This window comes from Lepisosteus platostomus, chromosome 21 (assembly GCF_059453375.1).
Source record: "Lepisosteus platostomus isolate fLepPlt1 chromosome 21, fLepPlt1.hap1, whole genome shotgun sequence".
NCBI classification, from domain to species: Eukaryota; Metazoa; Chordata; class Actinopteri; order Semionotiformes; family Lepisosteidae; genus Lepisosteus; species Lepisosteus platostomus.
The window spans coordinates 1097150-1115718 of NC_142631.1; the positions used below are offsets into that span (position 1 = coordinate 1097150).

Sequence of the window (18569 nt, forward strand, 5' to 3'; positions counted from 1 at the left end):
AATTAATCACACATTGTCAGCGCAAAAGTTGCATCAAATTAACACGTCGGTCTCAAGTGTGTCCATCCGTTGGAGAATTTACCTGCTTATTACTAAAACCCGGCAGCACTCTCTTTAATGCACAGATACAATTAAGCGGCGCCCAGGAAGCGCGGCCTTTGGAATGTCTGTGCCGGCTCTTGTAAGGTTTGCCGTTGGGGTGGGCTTTTATTTCCTTTGGGAGGAATTTTTATTTCCTGCCCAGCTGCGGGGTGGTGGGCAGCGCCGGAGGAGTCCTCCCGCACCAGAGGGGGCGGCTCCCCTTGCAGGAGCAGGGACCGGACGAAAGCCCCGGCGCGTCGGGGCCGTATCGACGCGCCGGGCTGACGCCTCCACCCGGGCCCCTGCCTCCCGGCGTGCTTGCGGAGGAGCCGGTCAGCCTGCTGGAGCTCGTGTCCCAAAGCCGGAGCAACCTTCAGGTTCGTGTTCCTGTGGGATCCAGCAGAGATGAGGGTCACAGGCGCGTTTAGGTGGGATAGCTGGGCGAATGACAAGCTCTGTGGGCCATGCATGGGGGGGGGGGAGGCTTCCGAAAGCTGTTGACGGTTCGCAGTGATTTAGTAACGGGGCCCTGTTTGCGCTGCCAAGCATCTTGGATCTTGCTGGCCCAGTGTGCAGAGCTGGTGGGCTTTGGACTGGTCAGCAGTCCAGCTGCTGCAGGGTGCCCAGCTCCGATGGACCGATGAAACAAGTGGCCGTCAACATCTGTGCACGGGCTGGACAAGCAAGGGCCTGAGCTGCACCACTGCCCGAAATATAATCTGAAAATGTGTGTTATGATGGAGATTGCAGCTGCAGGGTATTCAGAGGAAAGACCCATCCCAGTCTAAAACCGGTGGAGAAGTGTGCGTGTTTAATTTACGGCCTGACGACGAGGGCTGTGCCGCTCGTGCTGGGAGCAGAAGCGCCAGGGGGTTTGGGGAGCTGCAGATCCGTTTCAAGACGTCCGCACCTCCCCGAGCTGACACACTTACAGATGTGTGGTGAGCAGTGCGCGCGGGCCGGAGTCAGAGGTCACAGCCGCTGGCTGAACCACATAATTGTCGGCGGAGGCGCTCCAGAACCACACGTCGACCTCGGCGCTCCCGCGGGCGCAGGGATGAGAACCGTCTGGGCATAATCCGCCTCGCCGCCAGAGACTTCTGGATGAGTCGCTCAGACCACGCCGGTGTGGAGACGTTGCTGCGGTTTTAAGGTCGAGCCAAAAAAAATCCCCAAAAAGAAAAAAGATGCTGCAGCAGCAAATCAGAACCTGGTGAGAACTGAGTTCCATCTTTGGATCACTGGCTTTCACCCTTTCAGAAACGGAAACAGTGGATGCCTTTTTTTCCACGAGGGCCAAACGGCTTTTGAAATGTTTCAGGAATTTTGAGCTTTCCTGCTGACGGAGAGATAAGGCGGACGTTAAAATTCACGTGTGCCATTCCCTTCTAGAAGCTCTTGCAGTCTTGGCGAAGCCCTTGAGCTGCGCCCTGCGAGTCATTCTCTGCCTTTCGGTGTTTCAGCTCGGAAGATGCATTTGCTTCCTGAGCAAGAAGCTCCTGGGAGGCGGCGAGGACGGCCAGCGGACGTTCCCGCGCGTCGTTCCTCTGCAGTGGGGGTCGCGGGTTCGAGTTCCCCGACTCGTCCCCCTGCTCCTTCCTCCTGTGGGGCGGGGGGGGGGGGCGAGTGTCATCAAATCCGCCGTCTTCCCGCTCGGAGCAGCTCCAGCCGACACTGGCACCTGTGCGCCCCGGCCTGCGGGCGGGTGGGGGGGCCCCGCCACGCCCTCCTCGCCGCCCCCGCCCGCGCCACAGCCGGAGGTACCCGAGCCCCGGGAGCGCGTGCGGACTAATTAAGGGGATGATTTGTGGAACACCGGCTATTTATTTAATTAATCACCAACACAAAGCCATAAAAGCCATCCGTTAAAAAATTCTTGTTAGTTTGCCATGTGCCATAATCTATTAAGCACATTAAGGAAGTGACATGGTGATGTATTTTAAAATATTGCACCCAAAAGCTGAGAAACTTCCCGATATTTTAAGCCTGTCATTCCGCTAATGCTGGTGTCGTCAGCAGTCCTGCACAGCTACAAATAAGCCCTCCTATTAATTAGGGCTGCTCTCCTGTTAATATTTCAAAGAACGGTTTTTTAATTGTTTGATTTAAGCACACTATGTCAGATCAAGTTGCATAAATATGTATTATCCATGCGCTGTGAGCATTATATATTGCCCACTTTTGGTGATGTTCCTTTGACTTATATTAACTGCCCAGGAAAGATGAGCGCATCGGGGAGAGACATATCTTCAAATGTAATTATATATTTATTTTTGAGATCATACAGCTCCACCAAAGTCCAGCTCTCAGGAGAACGCTATTAGACGAAATTGTGTAAAAAGATATTTTGAGCCTGGATGATGAAAAGTTCAAAATACTTAAATATTTAATATGCCTTTCAAAGCGCGAGGCTTTAAATCCATTTATTTAAAAAATGGAGTTAAAGGGCACGATTTCTGTGCTTTACTGAATTCTTAGGTCAAATGTGGCTCCTAATGTAGAACATTTTTTGTTTAAATGTCAAGCTATAGAAGTCCAGTAGTCAGTGAAATTCCTAAAATGTTACTGAAATACAGTTTGAGATTAAGCAAAACTAGTCTTTCCTTTAAAATGCAGTAGTATGAAGGAGCAGGCCAATCTGGTGAGTGCAGCTCGGTGTTTATGCTTTATGCTTTGATCTCATCATTCACATTTTTTCAAAGCCCTCTGATCCGATTCTTTCTGCAGCAGAGGTGGGTGATTAAATGTTAACAGACCAAAAATTTGTTTCAGATATTGGTGGAGGAAGACTGAGTGTGAAACCCCCGCTGATGTAATTTGGTGTCTTTGCTATCAAGATTAATTCAGCATTGGGGGTGATGAATGGGCAGCACTGCATTGCCTAGATGCATCAGTGTCACTCTGGTTACTTCTGAGATATTTTTCATGTAAGTTAAACGTTTCGAAGATTAAGTGCAGTATTAGTCATTGTTTTTGGAGAAGACCTTCTGCACTAATTTACAGAGAAGCAAGTGTCTAGGCAGTGCAACTTCCATTAGCCCTGGTATCACAGTGAGGCAGTAAAAACTCATTATGATGAAGTAAACTGACCAGTGCCTCCTCTCCTAGATAGCCCCTTCAGTACTGCAGTTACTGCACTTGCAAGTCGGAAAGCAGCAGTGGCGGGTGGTGCATTTCGGCTCCTCTGGAGCGCCAGGAAGTTCTTGTGTGGGGAAAGAAATGGTCTGTGTCTCAAAATATCCCAGTGATAGCTGCCTTTCTGTAGCTTCTCAAGGGGTCTGGCGTTACAAGATAAACGACACCGCTTTCTTTTGGTTGGCTTAATAGATAAGTGATTGGAACACACTCCGCGCTAATAGAAATGTATATCTCCCCTGCCCCCCAAAAAAAAGCTATTTATTTGTAAATTTAAGAATGCATTAAGTTTGCCTAGCTCCCAGCGATGTATTGTATGTAGTATGTGGTGCAGAAGATATTACCTGTTCTGCTACAACAGAGGAGTATTATTATTCCCTCGGAAATGATAAAAAATGTGCCAGGAGCGAGCGCTGAAAGTAGGCTAACTCTGCATGTGGGCTCACTGAGGGCTTCTGATTAAAAATCTTCATTATTTTTAACAGACCCCCCCCCCCAGTCACCCCCTCCACTCTGGAAAACAAACCGGGGAGAAGCCTACAAGGGCACCCCACCGCACCCCCCTTCTCCCCTCGCTTGCACAGTGTGTGTGAGGGGGTGGGGAGCCCCGGGGCAGACTCCCTGCTCCAGGGGCAAGAGCCCGCTCGTCCGGACACTCGGACAGCTCCCTCGGGCATCTCTCCGAGAGGGGGGGGGGGGTTTCACTCTGGAGCGTTTTTTGGGGGGGGGAGAAATGAAAATGACACAAAAAAAAACCCCTCTTCCCAGCTCCTCGCCGCCGTGTCTCTCTTCAAGAGCCAGTTCATTTTAACACAATTTCGTTTGTCGGTGACCTTTAAAATCCCAATAAAGTGCACTTACGCGAAGTGTTTTTTTTTTTGTGTGTGCTTTTGTTGGTGTGTATTATGGCGCAGCTTATTGATTTTCCTGGCTTCTTCCTCTTCCCGGCCCTCGCCGCTGCGATGGTGGCAGTCTGGAGCGCGACTGGATTAGGTTGTTGTTGCCTCTCTGCATCACAGAGTAAATAAATTCCGGGCTCTGGCGGGCTGGCATTGTCTTGCAAGCTGTATAATTAAGCGGTACATTAGAAGGAGGGCTGGAATAAAACATGAGTATGTAAATGCAGCCTGGAGCTGATGTTGTAGTGATTATTACAATGCAGATAAAGCATTTCTCATAACTGCCTGTGTCTACTGGAGCCTCCAAAAACATCTGGACCTTTTAATTGAAAAATAGCATGGTGCTGTGCAGTGGTGGGGCTCACGCTAAGTGAAGTCAACAATTAAGACAAAAAATATAATTGATAAAATTGCATTACTTTATTATTGGTGCTCCAGTCAGACGAAGCGTTTTATACATCATTATTTACGGGCCGAAGGAAAAGGGCCAGCGACTTTGTTTTCCCCGTTATTATTAAAAAAAACAATGAATGCATCATTTAAAAAATTACTGCTTTCAAAGCGAAGCATGACGCGTGCATAAATATCTGTTATGTGTAGAGCTGTAAGAAACGGGCAGTTTTAACGCACTGAGAGTTTGTGTTTGGGGTTTGAGTATTCAAGGGGGTAAAAGCCACGTTTTTGCCTTGATTGCATAGATCACCCGGAGTTCAGAGGTGGGAAAATTTTAATTTTGTGTAATTTGATAGGATGCGTGTTATTCATAAGCCACACTTGGTGTTAAATATTTTATATAAAGAGACAGCTGAAATTTTGATGGAGTGCCTGGAGGTGGCAGAGGGCACTGCTGTATGTGGAATTAATACTTTTCTGCTGCGGCAGGAAAATGAACGTGTGCTTATTGCTGTTTATTGTGAACACGCATAGTGGCAACAGTGCATGGAAGACTGCTAATGTCTTAGAGTCAAGTAGGAGATTTACAGTTATACGAAGGAACTGTTTCTTTTATATTTGTATAGATGTAGACTGAGGCCCTAAGTCACGCTTGAGTGTATATTATGTTTGCACACACATTGCATTTGGAGGGCAGTGCACAATAAATGAAGGTATTGACCCCTTAGGGTTGTTGCATTGGCTTGTTTCGGTAAACTAAAATGCTACATTTCACCTGTAACCGAGTAAAACAAAGCGAGACGCACCAGCATCGACGACCTTCCCGATAAGCAATTAATTCCCACCATAATTGCACAGCCAGTGTGGGAAAGCTTCGTACTTGAGCTGAGGGTGATATATTACACGCGAGTCCTTCCCAAGTACAAGTCTTGGTTAATGGCATGACATCATCTAGAAATGAGTGCGCGCCCCCGCTTCTCAACGAATAAACAGAGGCGTCTTGCAGAAAAAAAGCAGTATGAACGTGAAACAGGAGTTTTTGCAGGAGACACTGGAGCTGGACACTGGTAGTTACCGGTAAAACCAGGATCGGTCCAAGCCTCCTGTTCTTAAGGGAAGCCGTGCATGGGCACTGCCCCTGGCCTGCGAGCACACCTGCAGGTCGGTGTTCGATCTGCGGCGAGATGGAGCGGGTGGCGGATTTTCCTGTGACAGGAAGCCAGGTGCCGGACAGTGGGCTGGTTCAGGCGCAGGCGCAGCCCCAGCCCCGGCGTTCTCCACCTCACCCCCCCGTGCTGTGAGCGACACCTCGGGGCTCTCGGATTATTTGACTCGTCGGTCGCGCTCTGCAAACACGCGCTGATCTGTCGGGGAGGGGGGCTGGGGGGGGGTGCAGTGTCTATATTTCATGGCGTTACCTTTTAGAGTCGGGGGTTCGGCAGTCTGAGCCTTGGGGAACGCTCTGTCCCAGGCAGGCGCTCGCGAGAGGAGGGATCAAGTGATGATCATTCGGCTGCGCGGCTGCGTTTTAGCAGCGAGTGTCCTATATACTGGCATCCCCAGTGACCGCACTTCTGTAGCGCTCAGCAATCCGCCAGCGCCATGCGGGTGACCTCTATTTCTCAGATGCTCTGTCAAGCTCTCACCCCCTTTCCTTAGTCTCTGGTAAGCCTGCTCCTGCTTAGTGTTTAAAGTGATACCGTCCACATCCCTGCAAAGCATTTTAACGGAGAGCTAATAGCGGGTTTTAAAGTGAAAGAATTGCAGTTGGACATACTCACAGGCAAACTGTGCAAAATACAAATAAGTGAAATGTTACAGGGGGAGGCAGAATCCATCCACCCGTTCTCTAGCTGCCTTATCCCAGTACGAGGTGGTGGGGGAGCCGGAGTCTGTCCCAAGGCTGGATGACTGGATGAGCCAGACCGGCCTGTCTCTTAAGTAATATTGAGGAAATGATCTCCAGGCTTTCTTGCAAACTTTTCTCTTCGTGCGGCTGAACACAGAGATGGAGCGTGCTCCTGTTTCCGAGAAGCCGAATGATAAATGCGTGTTGCATCGAGCATTCTGTCGACACGCTGTTCCTCCCTGTCACAGCTGTTTGCAGACGGAGCTGATGTGGAAGAAGGGACAGGACCCCCTCCGTCCCCCAGCCTGCAGCTGGCAGCTCAGCGCAGGGCCAGCAGGCATGGGTGTGGCGAGGAGGTGTGGCAGAGGAAGCAAGTTACTTTTCCATGATACTGGATATCGGATATCGAGCTCATGTGAAAATCAGAGGAGAGGGTGCCCAGCTGCAGAAACCCTGTTTGTGCCATTGCTGGTGTGAAGTGCCTCCGCATACTCTTGGATTGCCTGTGTGATGAAGCCTTGCTTCTTAAGCTCCTTAATAGCTTTCTTTAGTAACTCGGAGGGTCTTCTCTTGGCACGAGTGGGGCGAGGCAGATGATGACATTACCCTCCTTGATTTACACCTGCGTTTTCTGTCTCCCCTGCCAGGCTTACCTTCTCACCCCATCATCATGTTTAATTGCCCCTGGACTGGATTCAAGATCCCTAATATTATTTTATTTCAGGAAAAAATGAAAAAGGCGGAAAAAAATTAGGAAGCTTCAAGTACTTCCGTAATTTAAGAGAGTGTTAATGACTGGATTGTAACCTTTCTCCAATATACATCATCTGGTAATGGAGGAAACGATATCTTCTCCAATAGGCTTCATTAAAAACTTTCTATTAAATCTAAATGTGACGCCATGTACCACTGAAATTAATAGAGTTTGAGAATGTGTAATTCATCCTTATGGTGTTAAAATCCTCCCAGAACATTTTAACTGCATCGATTTTATTATATAAATATGATTTAATAAGACAGGGGTGCTTAAAAGTGCGTCTGAACAATAAAAATGCTCCACTGAAATCAATTGGCACTGATGTTGCATCATTAGTATAGAATTTGGCATTACCATTATAGATCACCTCTAGACCTGAATTATTTATATACTGAACGGTCTCTGGATGCGGCCGTTTTGAATTAAAAGGAAAGAATAAACATTTAATTCTCTCCCCTTTTTGAGAGACGGTCTCCCGGGACGTGTGGCTGTTATGTCTCCCCATGTGTTTCCAAAGAGCTGAATTCCTCTCTGAAGTCCTTCCTCTTCTTCCTTCTTGATTTTCTCTTGAGTCTGCTTTATCTTCAGACCAAGCACCGTGTCGTGCACTGGTGTGTCTGATTAGTTTCTGGTGCCGTCGTGGCAAGTTTTCTGTCACTGGGTTGTCATGAAAAGACATAAGAAAGGTAAAAAAAAACGAGAGGAGTCCGTTCAACTCATCCGGCTCAAGTGTCTCATCCAGCTTTCTTGAAAGAAACCTGGGTCACGGCTCCAACAGCAGGGCAGGGGAGCCTGTTCCATACTCCCACAGCCCTTTGTGTAAAGAAATGGCACCTTATCTCAAATTTAAATACCTTTCCACTTGGTTTGCATTCGTGTCCTCTCGTTCGCATTTCACTGTTCATTCTGAAGAAGTCCTCCGGGTTGACTTGGATGATTAAATCTCAAAGTCCAAAACGATTCAGTCTTTTAGCCTGCCAGTGTGAGACTTTCCTTCATGCTCAGGACTGTGGGCGGTTACTCTTCTCCAGACTGATTCCAGAACAACAGTCTCTGTATTGTGGCGACCGCAGTCGCACGCAATATGCCAAATGAGGCCTTATTAGTGTGTTCTACAATTTCAATATCGTAATATCCCTTGATTTAAATTCTACACTTCTACCAGTGTGTAGAATCCTAATGCCATTTGCCTTGTTATTGGAGTTAATAGCTGGGGCCCGCAGGCCTCCGGCTCGCTGTTCCTCCTGCCCGTATTGATCGGGAAGCCAGGCTGCCCTGCTCTCTCCACTTCCTTCCTGCTTCCTGGGCTGTTTACTGTACGACTGGCTGCTGTTGTGACACTGTAATGATCGCCTCTCTCCCTCCCCTGAAACACCGTAGGTGGCTCATAAACAGACTTGCCTGTGATTATGTGGTTGTGGGCCACATTGCGATGTAAGAGTAAGCAGCAGTACTCAAGGCCCGGTAATTACAGTAAAAATCCTTCACTCTTTCATGATGGCTGGGATAATATTTTGAACACTTTCTTAAAAAAAAAAAGAATAAGCAGCCATTGCAGCAAAGCAGGGAAATAAATTGACACCACCTCAGACAGGTAGCAATTATGTGTAGCAGGTGGTTCTCTAGACATTATACAGTGCAAGATAAAGGACTCATGCACTACACAGTAGGTACCTCTGCCGTGCTGGGGACAGATGCCCGACCACTGAAAAGGTTCCTCTTCTGTCGTGACTTTCTGGACAAAACGCACAGTGCAGGACTCTGGCTGTGACAGTCCCGTCAAAATTCACAACTTAAAAGGCATCGGAAGAGACCAGTAACTGTTCACGTTTAATGTGTATTGGATTCCAGCACAGTTACAAAAATGCAGTTCCTGCGAGTTGTGTTTTTGTAACCAGCTTTAAGAAAACGAAGTGCTACGTTATGACCTTGCTCATACTGCTTTTTGTGCTGTAGCACTGATGGTTCTAAGGTACCTGCTAATCCGGGATCTGTCAAACCAGGTCAACCCTATTTTTAAGAAGTGAGTTAATTTATAAGACATGATGCAATCCGTGTTGGATTAGTCTTATTATCTTCAGTGCTGACTTTATTTAGATGTCCTGTGTTGCAGTATATCTACAGAAATACGTTTCAGAACTGATTCAGATTTGAGCTGAACCATTGAATAAAAAATAAAAAATTGAATGAAACTCCATAAAATATGATAGACGAGCAGGGTGTTATTTTGTGGTGTCCAGATGAGATGGGTGTAATTGGTGTGTGTGGAGTGAAAATATTTTCTGAAGACACAGGTGCTGATGGTCTCGTTGTGTTGCCAGACAGGGATGTTCTCAGTGTAGTTTTTCTTCGGCTGGAATGAAGTGGAAAGCGTGTTTCCAGGTTCATGTACAGGTGGTAACTTGAAATCTTTACACAGGAATGTGTAAATTGACTTGTTCTGTCTGTCTGGTTTTGTGTTTCCACAGGGCCACGTAGGTACAACAGCAACCAAAAAAATTGAAGTCTACCTCTCAATGCAGAGCGTGCAGGAGAAGCCTCACCCCATGACTGTGGTCACCATGGCCAACGCCAGAGTGCACGACCTCATCGGGCTCATCTGCTGGCAGTACACCAGCGAGGGCCGGGAGCCCAAGCTCAAGTAAGGCCAGGGGCTTCCCTGAACTCCATCCCTCTGCCTGGCGCCTGCTCCTATCCCTCTGCCTCGATCGCCTGCCCCTCTCCTGCTCCTATCCCTCTGCCTCGATCGTCTGCCCCTCTCCTGCTCCTATCCCTCTGCCTCGATCACCTGCCCCCCTCCTGCTCCTATCCCTCTGCCTCGATCACCTGCCTCTCTCCTGCTCCTATCCCTCTGCCTCGATCACCTGCCCCCCTCCTGCTCCTATCCCTCTGCCTCGGTCACCTGCCCCTCTCCTGCTCCTATCCCTCTGCCTCGATCGTCTGCCTCTCTCCCTCTGCCTCGATCACCTGCCCCCCTCCTGCTCCTATCCCTCTGCCTCGGTCACCTGCCTCTCTCCTGCTCCTATCCCTCGATTAGCTGCCTCTGGCTGTCCCTCTTGGTTGACATGCTTATATTCTCCAGCCCTGGAGTCTCCACACTGACTCTCTGTGTGTTGTACCTGCCCACAGGCACTGCAGCAATTTGAGGGTACTTTGTAAAAAAAAAAGTTACATATTTGACCAAGGAAAATGAGTATAAAACCTGCAAAGTGCAAAATGATGTATGTAGGGTTAGATAAGTCCAGCAGCAGTGTTGCCGAGAATGGAAAAGAAGAGGTTTGTCTTGGGAAAGACGGGTGTTGTGTCCAGCTGTCCGCACGGGATCCCCGCTGGGCTGGGAGGCCGAACGGCCGAGTCTTAGAGCAGTTCCCTCGTCATAAATCACAACAAGCTGGAGAACGGGATTTTCTTCAAAACCCTGCTGCTGGGGAGCCCGTCACCATCCATCATGAGAGCAAGAAGACAATCCCTTTCTGTTTATTTACCACCCCCCCCCCAATCCTGGTCATTTGTTCCAGCCTGTCTCAATACGAAAGAGCAGACAAACCTCCCTCCCTTAGTCACTGTGTACGTTTCCGACTTGAGAACCCTGCTGGTCCCGCTAACGCCTCTTCCAGCAGCAAGCCACCTTAGTTTTTCCCAGGAGGTCTCCCCTCCAGGTGCTGGCCAGGCTCACACCAGCGCAGGTTTGAGAACGTCCCACCGCTCCAAGCCTTAAACCGCCTGTAGGAAAACGCAGCGCTCCAGCTGCCCGCACTTGCTCCTGAAGATCCCGGAGGTCGCAGGTCGCCTCCTGGATCCGCTGGAAGGAGCGGGACGAGCGGTTCAGGATCCTCGGGACATCCAGCCCGGCTCTCTGACCGCGTCCCACCCCGTCCGCTTCCTTTCCGGCCCGCCTGACGCCCTCAGCCAGCCGGTCACGGGAGCCGATCGAGGTGCGCCCCCCCCCCTCCCCCCCCCGTCGTTAACGATGCCGCGGTACGTGGAAGGGAAAGCAGCTGCCCGAGGGTACCTTGATGTGATTGGCTACTCTGGGCGCTGCGCGTCGCATTCAACTGGCATGTCTGGGGTGGGGCTGAAGGCTTCCAGATCGGAACCAGGACCCGTGAAACTCAAGGTGCGGATCTCCCTGGGGAGGTGCGAAGACGTAGCCCAGAGGAGATGGAGGGAGGACCTATAAAAGAAGAGCGGAGTTGAAGACGCACATCTGTGGAGGAGTATTGCTGCCTCTCGTTGCCAGCAGTATGTATTGAGCTGCACCGATTCATCAGCGATGTCCCTTCAGAGCTTCCTGAACACAGATCCATCCTAGTGAGCAGAGGCAAGATCTCCAGGTGAATTAGCCGGAGTGAGTTAGGAGTCCGATGATGGACACCAGAGCTCTAGAAGATACGGTATGGCTGACAATGCATCCAGTTAGTTCACCTGAGCCACGGGCGAGTCATTCTTAAAATGGCATTAGCAGAGACGAATCCGTGGAGTGAATGTAGTGCAGACCGCAGTGTCGTGCGAAGGATTCTGCCCTGTGCTCGGGGACGCCGGAGCGCTCGAGTCTCGCCGTGCCCGGCAGTGGGGGGGGGTTCTGCCAGGGCGGGGGGGGCAACGGGGACCCTCCCGCCCGGGGCGCAGCTGCTGCCGCCTCGCTCTGCTGTCCGTGAGGGCGCTTCTGTTGGCACCGGGGGAGGGAATCGCTGCGCCTCCTGCTCCTGCCGACGGCGTGTCACCCCCAGTTTGGGCTGCCGGGAGAGCCTGTAGCGTTGCCAGCCCCTGTCTCCCTGTAGGGGCCGATGCGGCGTGCCACTACCAGAGGAGGCGCTGTTGTTCTTGGCCGGGCTTCCTGCGTCTGAGGGGGGAGCTCTCTGCCTCTCCGGCATGAGGGATGGCAGCTCAGCAGCTCCCCCTGTTCTTCTGCAGCAGCCCGTTTTAAAATCCGGCCGTAAATCAGCAGGCAACGCAAGGAGAGATCTTAGTTAGATTTATCGTCACGGAGCCTTGTAAACAAATATTGAAATAAGCCTTAATGCACATGGAGCAATAAGCTTTTAAAAGTGTTTTGGAGCAGTTTGTCATTTTTTAAGGTTGCAGCTTTTTCTTTGGCGAGACAGTGATAAAAAAAAAATGTTTTAACAGACAAAGCAGAAGGTCATAAAATTTCTCTTTTTTTTCTTTTTCCTTAAATTAGTCATTCAAATGTACTTGCCTGTCTCTGGAAAGGTGCTGTTCAGTAAGCAGGGCAAATGGCCTGGTTGAGCTCAGCATTACTCAGTGCGGTGGCTGCTGTGAAATATTTCTCCGGGTTTGAATGGTTGAATGGTGTGATTACCACTGCAAATGTATTCCCTCACCTAGATAGTCACCTACCTTTTTTTGCATCTCGTTGTAGATTTGTGTCTTTAGCTGTTCTGCAAACTTGTAGAAATTTATAGTGACAAATGCAATCGGATTACTCCCCTTTAAGTCGCTGAATTAGAAAATTTACAGTTTACATTTATATTAATGCATCATTATTACCCGGTTCATTTAATAAATAACTGCTGTGGTGACAGCGCTGGTGTAGATCACCTGGTTTGAGCGCTCGTAACAAAAATGGTCCTGTTAGAAAGGTTTGTGCATTAATTGGGAAAATTGCAAATCAGGTAGTCAGCCAAATAATTCATTGTCACATCCAATCAATAAACTTTGTAAATCAACTCACTTAATTTATAAATGATCTATATAGATCAAACGACCAATTAAACAATTAGCATACATTTCGCAATTAATTAATTTAACCATTAATCACTTAATTAAAGTTCAAAATTTAAACACTGAGTTTGGAAACAATCTGACACATGAGCGTTTAGGCAATACGTCATGCCTTCAGAGAGCAGTGAGACACTGGTAGATTTACTGTGCTAAAAAGCATTGCAATTAGCAGAGAGGATCTGGAGGGCAAGACGGGTTGAGCATATGGTCTCAGTCTCCCGTTTTAAAAGGAAGGAAATTGGAGGCTTCCAAACGCTCCTGCTTATTTGCCAGAGAAATGTGCTGTATTGAAGAGTCTAAAAACCCTGGGCATTAAAACAAATGCTGCTCCCATCTTTACTGACTCTTCCCAGACTGTTGTTTCGTTATCTGAAGCACAGCAGTTAAGATTGTGTCTTAGCAGGTCTTTCTTTGCATATTGCCGACCGTCCTGTGTAGCTGCAAAAGGATGCACTGGGTTGCATTATGTTAATGCAACACTAATAAAAGGGCAGGCTCTACACAGCAGTGGGTGTGTCTGGTGAAGGCCTTTCGATTTTTTTAAAACTAATACCAAAGGTGTGCAAAGCAATTTCAAAAGACTTGAGTGATACTGTTCATTCTGTGCACCTTATGGCATCGCAGTGTCCGCCTTCTGAGGCACCCTAGATGAGGCTGAAGAAATTCTAAGTGAACAAATGACTATATTCTGAAGTAAAATTGTAATAAAGCACAGTAAAATCATTGTAGAGCACACAGAGTTATGGTAGATTTCACCACAAACTATGGAAAAGCATGGCAAAGCAAAGGCAGGGCATGGTTTAAGCACCTGAAAGGGTGTGGAATGTGTTTGTTCCCTGATAAACTGACTGTATGGAAGTGAAAACAAGACTAACTGACAGTCGCATGACCCCCCCCCCCCCCCCCACCTCGTCCAAGGAAGGACATCCAACAGGAGCTGACAGAACTGCCGTCAAGAAGTCTTTACCTCCATGATCTAATCAGGGACTTTCTGCCAGGAGAAATTAAGGGGTGGTTTAATTGCGGACACAGGGAATCCCCAAAAGCCCAGACTGTCATACCTCCCAGTTCCACCCAGCTGAAACGCAGAAGACGGATGTTGAAACACCTTACGGTCAGATTTCTTCTGTTGCTGTCGATTCAGATGTGTTTGCGCTGCCTGCACAAAGAGAGCAAGGCAGGACCTCCTGCGAGCAGAATTGTATCTTGTCGGCTCTCGGTTTTATAAGACTGTCTTCAGGCGACGAAGCTGTTGGCCTTTTGCACTGTTGCCAAATTCAGTTTGCGTTCAACAAAATAAAGTAGGCATGTTCAGGGCAAGTAGGAAAATGAAGGCATGTTACATGTTGAAAAGTGTTCTTAGGCTATAAACCCTGAGATCAGGGCCCAAGTATTGAACGGGAAAGGAGTATCCAGTTTAGCTTAACTTCTTCTTGGAAGTGAGGCTGTGTAGCCTGGAGAATTGAAGGGTCTTGACAAAGCAAAAGTTTGCCACCACCGCTAATAAGTCACCCCAGGAACCCAGAAAACTGAATGCTGAGTTTCAGGACGCCTCAGCTCCCACACCGAAGGCACAAGCAGCTGACCAGCTCTTCCGCAGGGGCTGGAAATGAATGTTTTGTTATTTTTCAGGATTCTCTGTACGTAAGCTGATCCCCTTTTAAAGCTGTGCAAAACTGCTTCACGACGGCCTTTTTTTCTTTTCTAAAGAAGCTTAATTGCACTCGGGCATAAATTGTGCTCCGTTGTGCCTGTGTTTTGTGTCGCCTGGGTTGTTGTGTCGTGCGAGATGGTTTCTCTGCCTCTTCGACGTGCCTGGCGACGGGGTGGGAAGGTAGCCAGGGGCCGCCGTGGGCAGAAGTGGGCGGCTGTTTGTCTTCCTTCTTCTGCGCCGCGGTGTGCCGAACGAACACAAAGGCCGTCTCTCCCCAAGCTGCCGGGTGTACCAAGGGGAACCGGGCCGGAGTTGTGAGAATGTGAATTAATGAGGGAGACCCTGGGATGGGGCGGCGGGTCCCGTTGATGTTGGCGCTGGTCGCGGCCCTGCTGCTGACGGCCCAATCAGTCTTGCTGCCTTCGGCGGGAGCCGATGGTCGCGGCTCCGAGCCGCTGACCACTGGCCTTGGCTCCCTCTCCGTCCACCTGTCTCCCCCCTCCTCTGCGCCTGCTTCCCTCGCCCACCTCTCTCTCTCCGTCTCTCCCTCACCTCGCAGCGAGAACGTCAACGCGTACTGCCTGCACATCGCCGAGGACGACGGCGAGGTCGATACGGATTTTCCGCCTCTGGATTCCAACGAGCCCATTCACAAGTTTGGCTTCAGCACCCTGGCGCTGGTGGAGAAGTACTCTTCACCCGGGATGGCAGCAAAACAGTCTCTCTTTGTGCGGATGTAAGTGCCTCAAGCAGGTTTCTTTTCCTTCTTTCATTGTCCCCTTTTTAGATTCGGTTGAACCGTTAAAGCCCAAACCGTTTTAACATTTAGAAGTGAAATCACATGCTGTTTTTGGGTTGGTAGTAGTGGCGGCGGGGGGAAGGCTGTGTGGGGGGAAAGGAGAAAGGAAAGAGAAGAAATTATTCTGTCTTCTCCCTGGCAGGTTTTTGGGGGTTGCAGAGTGCGCTGCCGTGTGGTAAAACTAGTTTTCTGCTCCGCGTGACGGGCTTTCGCTGCGAACAAATAATCACAACAGCTGGCAGATGGGGGTGCGGTCGAGCCATTTATTGCGCCATGCGTTTTGACAACAGCTCTAAGAGTGCCCCAGTAGTCTCTGTAGAGCGTTCTCTTGTGGCCAGATTGCTCCGCCATGTGCTGCTAGATGACAGGACAGGCCGGAGGCACATGGCATCGCCTGCCCAGGAAGTGCACCAGGGGTCCCCTGGGTACTCTTGACCCCATCTACCCGCGTTGTGAACCGCTGCTGCCGTCTTAATGGGCACGCAAGGAGGTCAAGGCGCCTTTCTGTTGGAAGGAATGCCGGGTTTAAACGGGCCGTTGCGCTCTCTCGACGGTAGGTCTTCGATCCCGCGTCTGTGGGGTTGAGGGGCTCGAGGGCTCTCTGCAGGCCCGGAGCGGGCTCGCGCTCGGCGCCGCTCGGGCTGAAGCTTCCGCCAGGGGCTCGGCGCAGAGCGGGGTCCGCCGCTGGCCGCGCGGGGGTTATCCGCCCCTTCCTCCTCCTCGGGGGAGGGGAGTTTAGGAGACAGGAGCTGGGGGAATGGAGAGACGGTGTTTCGGAACGCCGAGGGGTTTTTCGGTTCTCAAACTAAGGTCTACAAGCAGCCATGTCGGTCTCATGGTCTTTTGTCCTCATATTTTGCATCTGAAGCAGCTTCAGTCTTGAAATTTGTCTGCTGTAGTGCCGTAAGGTAATAGTAGGCTAAGGCACTCCGTGGCTTGGAAGCAAAAATAACTTCTTAAAGAATTTGTCAGGGAAGATGGGTCTGGAAAAACGGGCACATTTTGAAGGCAGTGATTCAAGTAAACGTCTATGTGTGTTTAATTCAGTCCAGTAAATCTCATTACCCCGCGCTAATTACTGAACTTCATAAGCTGTGCTTCTGCTTGGTGAGGTGAATGTGTTCCATGGGCCAACTGAAGATCCAGAGTTGCTCTGCAGCTGCGAAGGATAAATGTTTGTCGTTGTTATTGCACTGTGCCAGAAACCTGCCATTTTTACAGATGGTTCCACTCTGTTCTACTTGTCCAGGGTTCCCTCCAGGTTTTTTCTCAGCTTTTCACTCGCGCACACACACACACACTTCCTTTTCCCGAGTTTGTTAAAAGCTGTGTGATGTGGTTGCTGCTTCAAACACGCGTTCATCATCGGCTTCCCCCTGAATCGCTGCTCAGCTCTGCTCCAGAGCCTGCGTTCTGAAAGCTGGTGGTTTTGTTCGAGACATTGCAGAAATAAGCTTCAACGAAGGAACTTGTTCTTTGGTTGTTTCTGAGCTGCGCAGGGCTGGCGAGGCCTTTCAGAGAGCAGGCCCACGAGGTGTGTGCTGTTGAGGGTGGGGAATGGCACAGCTGGGTTCGGCCGGCCCAGTGAGAGGGAGGCTCACTGACAGCAGATGGTTTCGGAGTCTTGCGCCTCCTCCTGGCCGTGAGGGGGGTTCACACCAGCCCCAGGGCAAGAGGGCACGGGCGTGTCGTGGCACTGAGTGTCTGTGCAGGCGAAATCCTCCCGCGCCGCCACACTCGGCCTTCATGTGCAGTTCACTGCCCTTGGTTTACTTCGCTTTTTAAAAAAAAATCAAACAGGGAAAGGGTAACCCTAACTCCCAGCGTTCCAGGGTGCAAATGCTCTGCTCTCTGAAAGCTGACAGCGGTGCTTTGCAACTTCATTCTTTCTGTCTCGCTGGGTAGCAGCCTGGGTGTGGAACCTCAGGGCAGGGGGAGGTGTTTGAACCCGGCTCACAGAGGCAGAGACTGGCACAAAAAAAAAACCCCAGCAAGTTTCTAAAATAGTTCCTCAGCAAATAAAAATTCAGTTACACCTCATTTCCTTCTGAATGTGGAGGGGACCTGCCCGGGACCTGAGACAACAGAGGCGAAGAAACGCAATTACTGACACACTCACAATTATAGTGACAGGTGACAACCACAGCAAACTTTTAATCATCCTAAATGCCGTTTTAAAGAACCGTGTGATGAGACATTACAAAAGGGAGCATTTTCTTCTTACTTTCACTCCAGTTGACAGTAAATGGGCTGTGACACATGCGTACCACTTGTTTCCTGCATTCCTGCATGATAAATGATACTGCTGAAACATAATTACTCACATTTGGAATATATCCCTTCTTTTTTAAAATGTTATTTTTATTTCTACTACATTATAAACTGAGAGAAAATATAAAGAGTGCTCTAAAACTGTACACAAAATCATACAAAGATCTGCTCACTGTTAAAAAGCCATGCATTTAAGACACATCTTATGTTCCCAGCTGTTAATAATTGGCTAATGTGATTCCCAAATCATGTAAACTAAATGAATTTCTGTCCCACTGCATGCAAATATCTTTCCTTAGATGTAGATGTATCTGTATTTTTTTAAGTATCTCTCAGTTGGAAAAAGAGACTCAAAGCCCAAGAATGCAGAAAAGTTTGCAAACGAATAAAAAAAAAAACGCCAAATGAGAAATGTGTCTGTCATTAGTTGCTAATGCAAGAAAGGAAATCACGGACAGTTTTCCCCCTGTAAACATTCATCACTTGAACAGAGAATATTAAAATCCAGATGTCTGTCATAAGCAAATATATATGTTGGATTACAGTTTAAATTTCAGAATTCTGACTTGGTTTCCTTTTTGGCAAGAGAGCCTGTCTGGAAAAGAGCTGCTGTGCTCTGCCTTTCTCTCTCCCGCCCCCCCCCTCCTCCTCCTTTTCTTTCTGTAGAAATCTTGGTTTTTATTTAGGGCTTTAAACACAGACTAAAGCAGAACTTTCCAGGATAATGGGTAAGCACGGATGAGGAGTGTCAGGTGGAGCTCAGCGAAAGACATTTAACGTATCTCATATCTGTGTCTCTGAAGTGTCCAGGAACGCTTGAATCACTCAGTGTCAAACAAGTGCTGCGTAATGAGAGTAGCCTCTTCACATCTTGAGATTCACACGTCTCCCTGCTGTCATTCAGGGGAGCGCAAAGAGAGAGATGCTTTCAAGTCTTTTTTTTTTTTTTTTTTTAAATGGCTCCCGCTATGATATTAATGCTCTTT

At 49.0% G+C, this 18569-nt stretch overlaps 1 protein-coding gene across 3 annotated transcripts in view; it reads left to right on the forward strand.

Moving 5' to 3' along the window:
- mapkap1 (MAPK associated protein 1) overlaps positions 1-18569 on the forward strand; it is a 91001-nt gene that overhangs the window by 18860 nt on the left and 53572 nt on the right. For all 3 annotated transcript variants that reach the window (XM_088615447.1, XM_088615446.1, XM_088615448.1), the window contains 2 exons: positions 9583-9755; positions 15073-15249. In XM_088615447.1, the coding sequence (XP_088471573.1) occupies positions 9583-9755; positions 15073-15249 (350 nt within the window). The remainder of the gene's footprint in view (positions 1-9582; positions 9756-15072; positions 15250-18569) is intronic.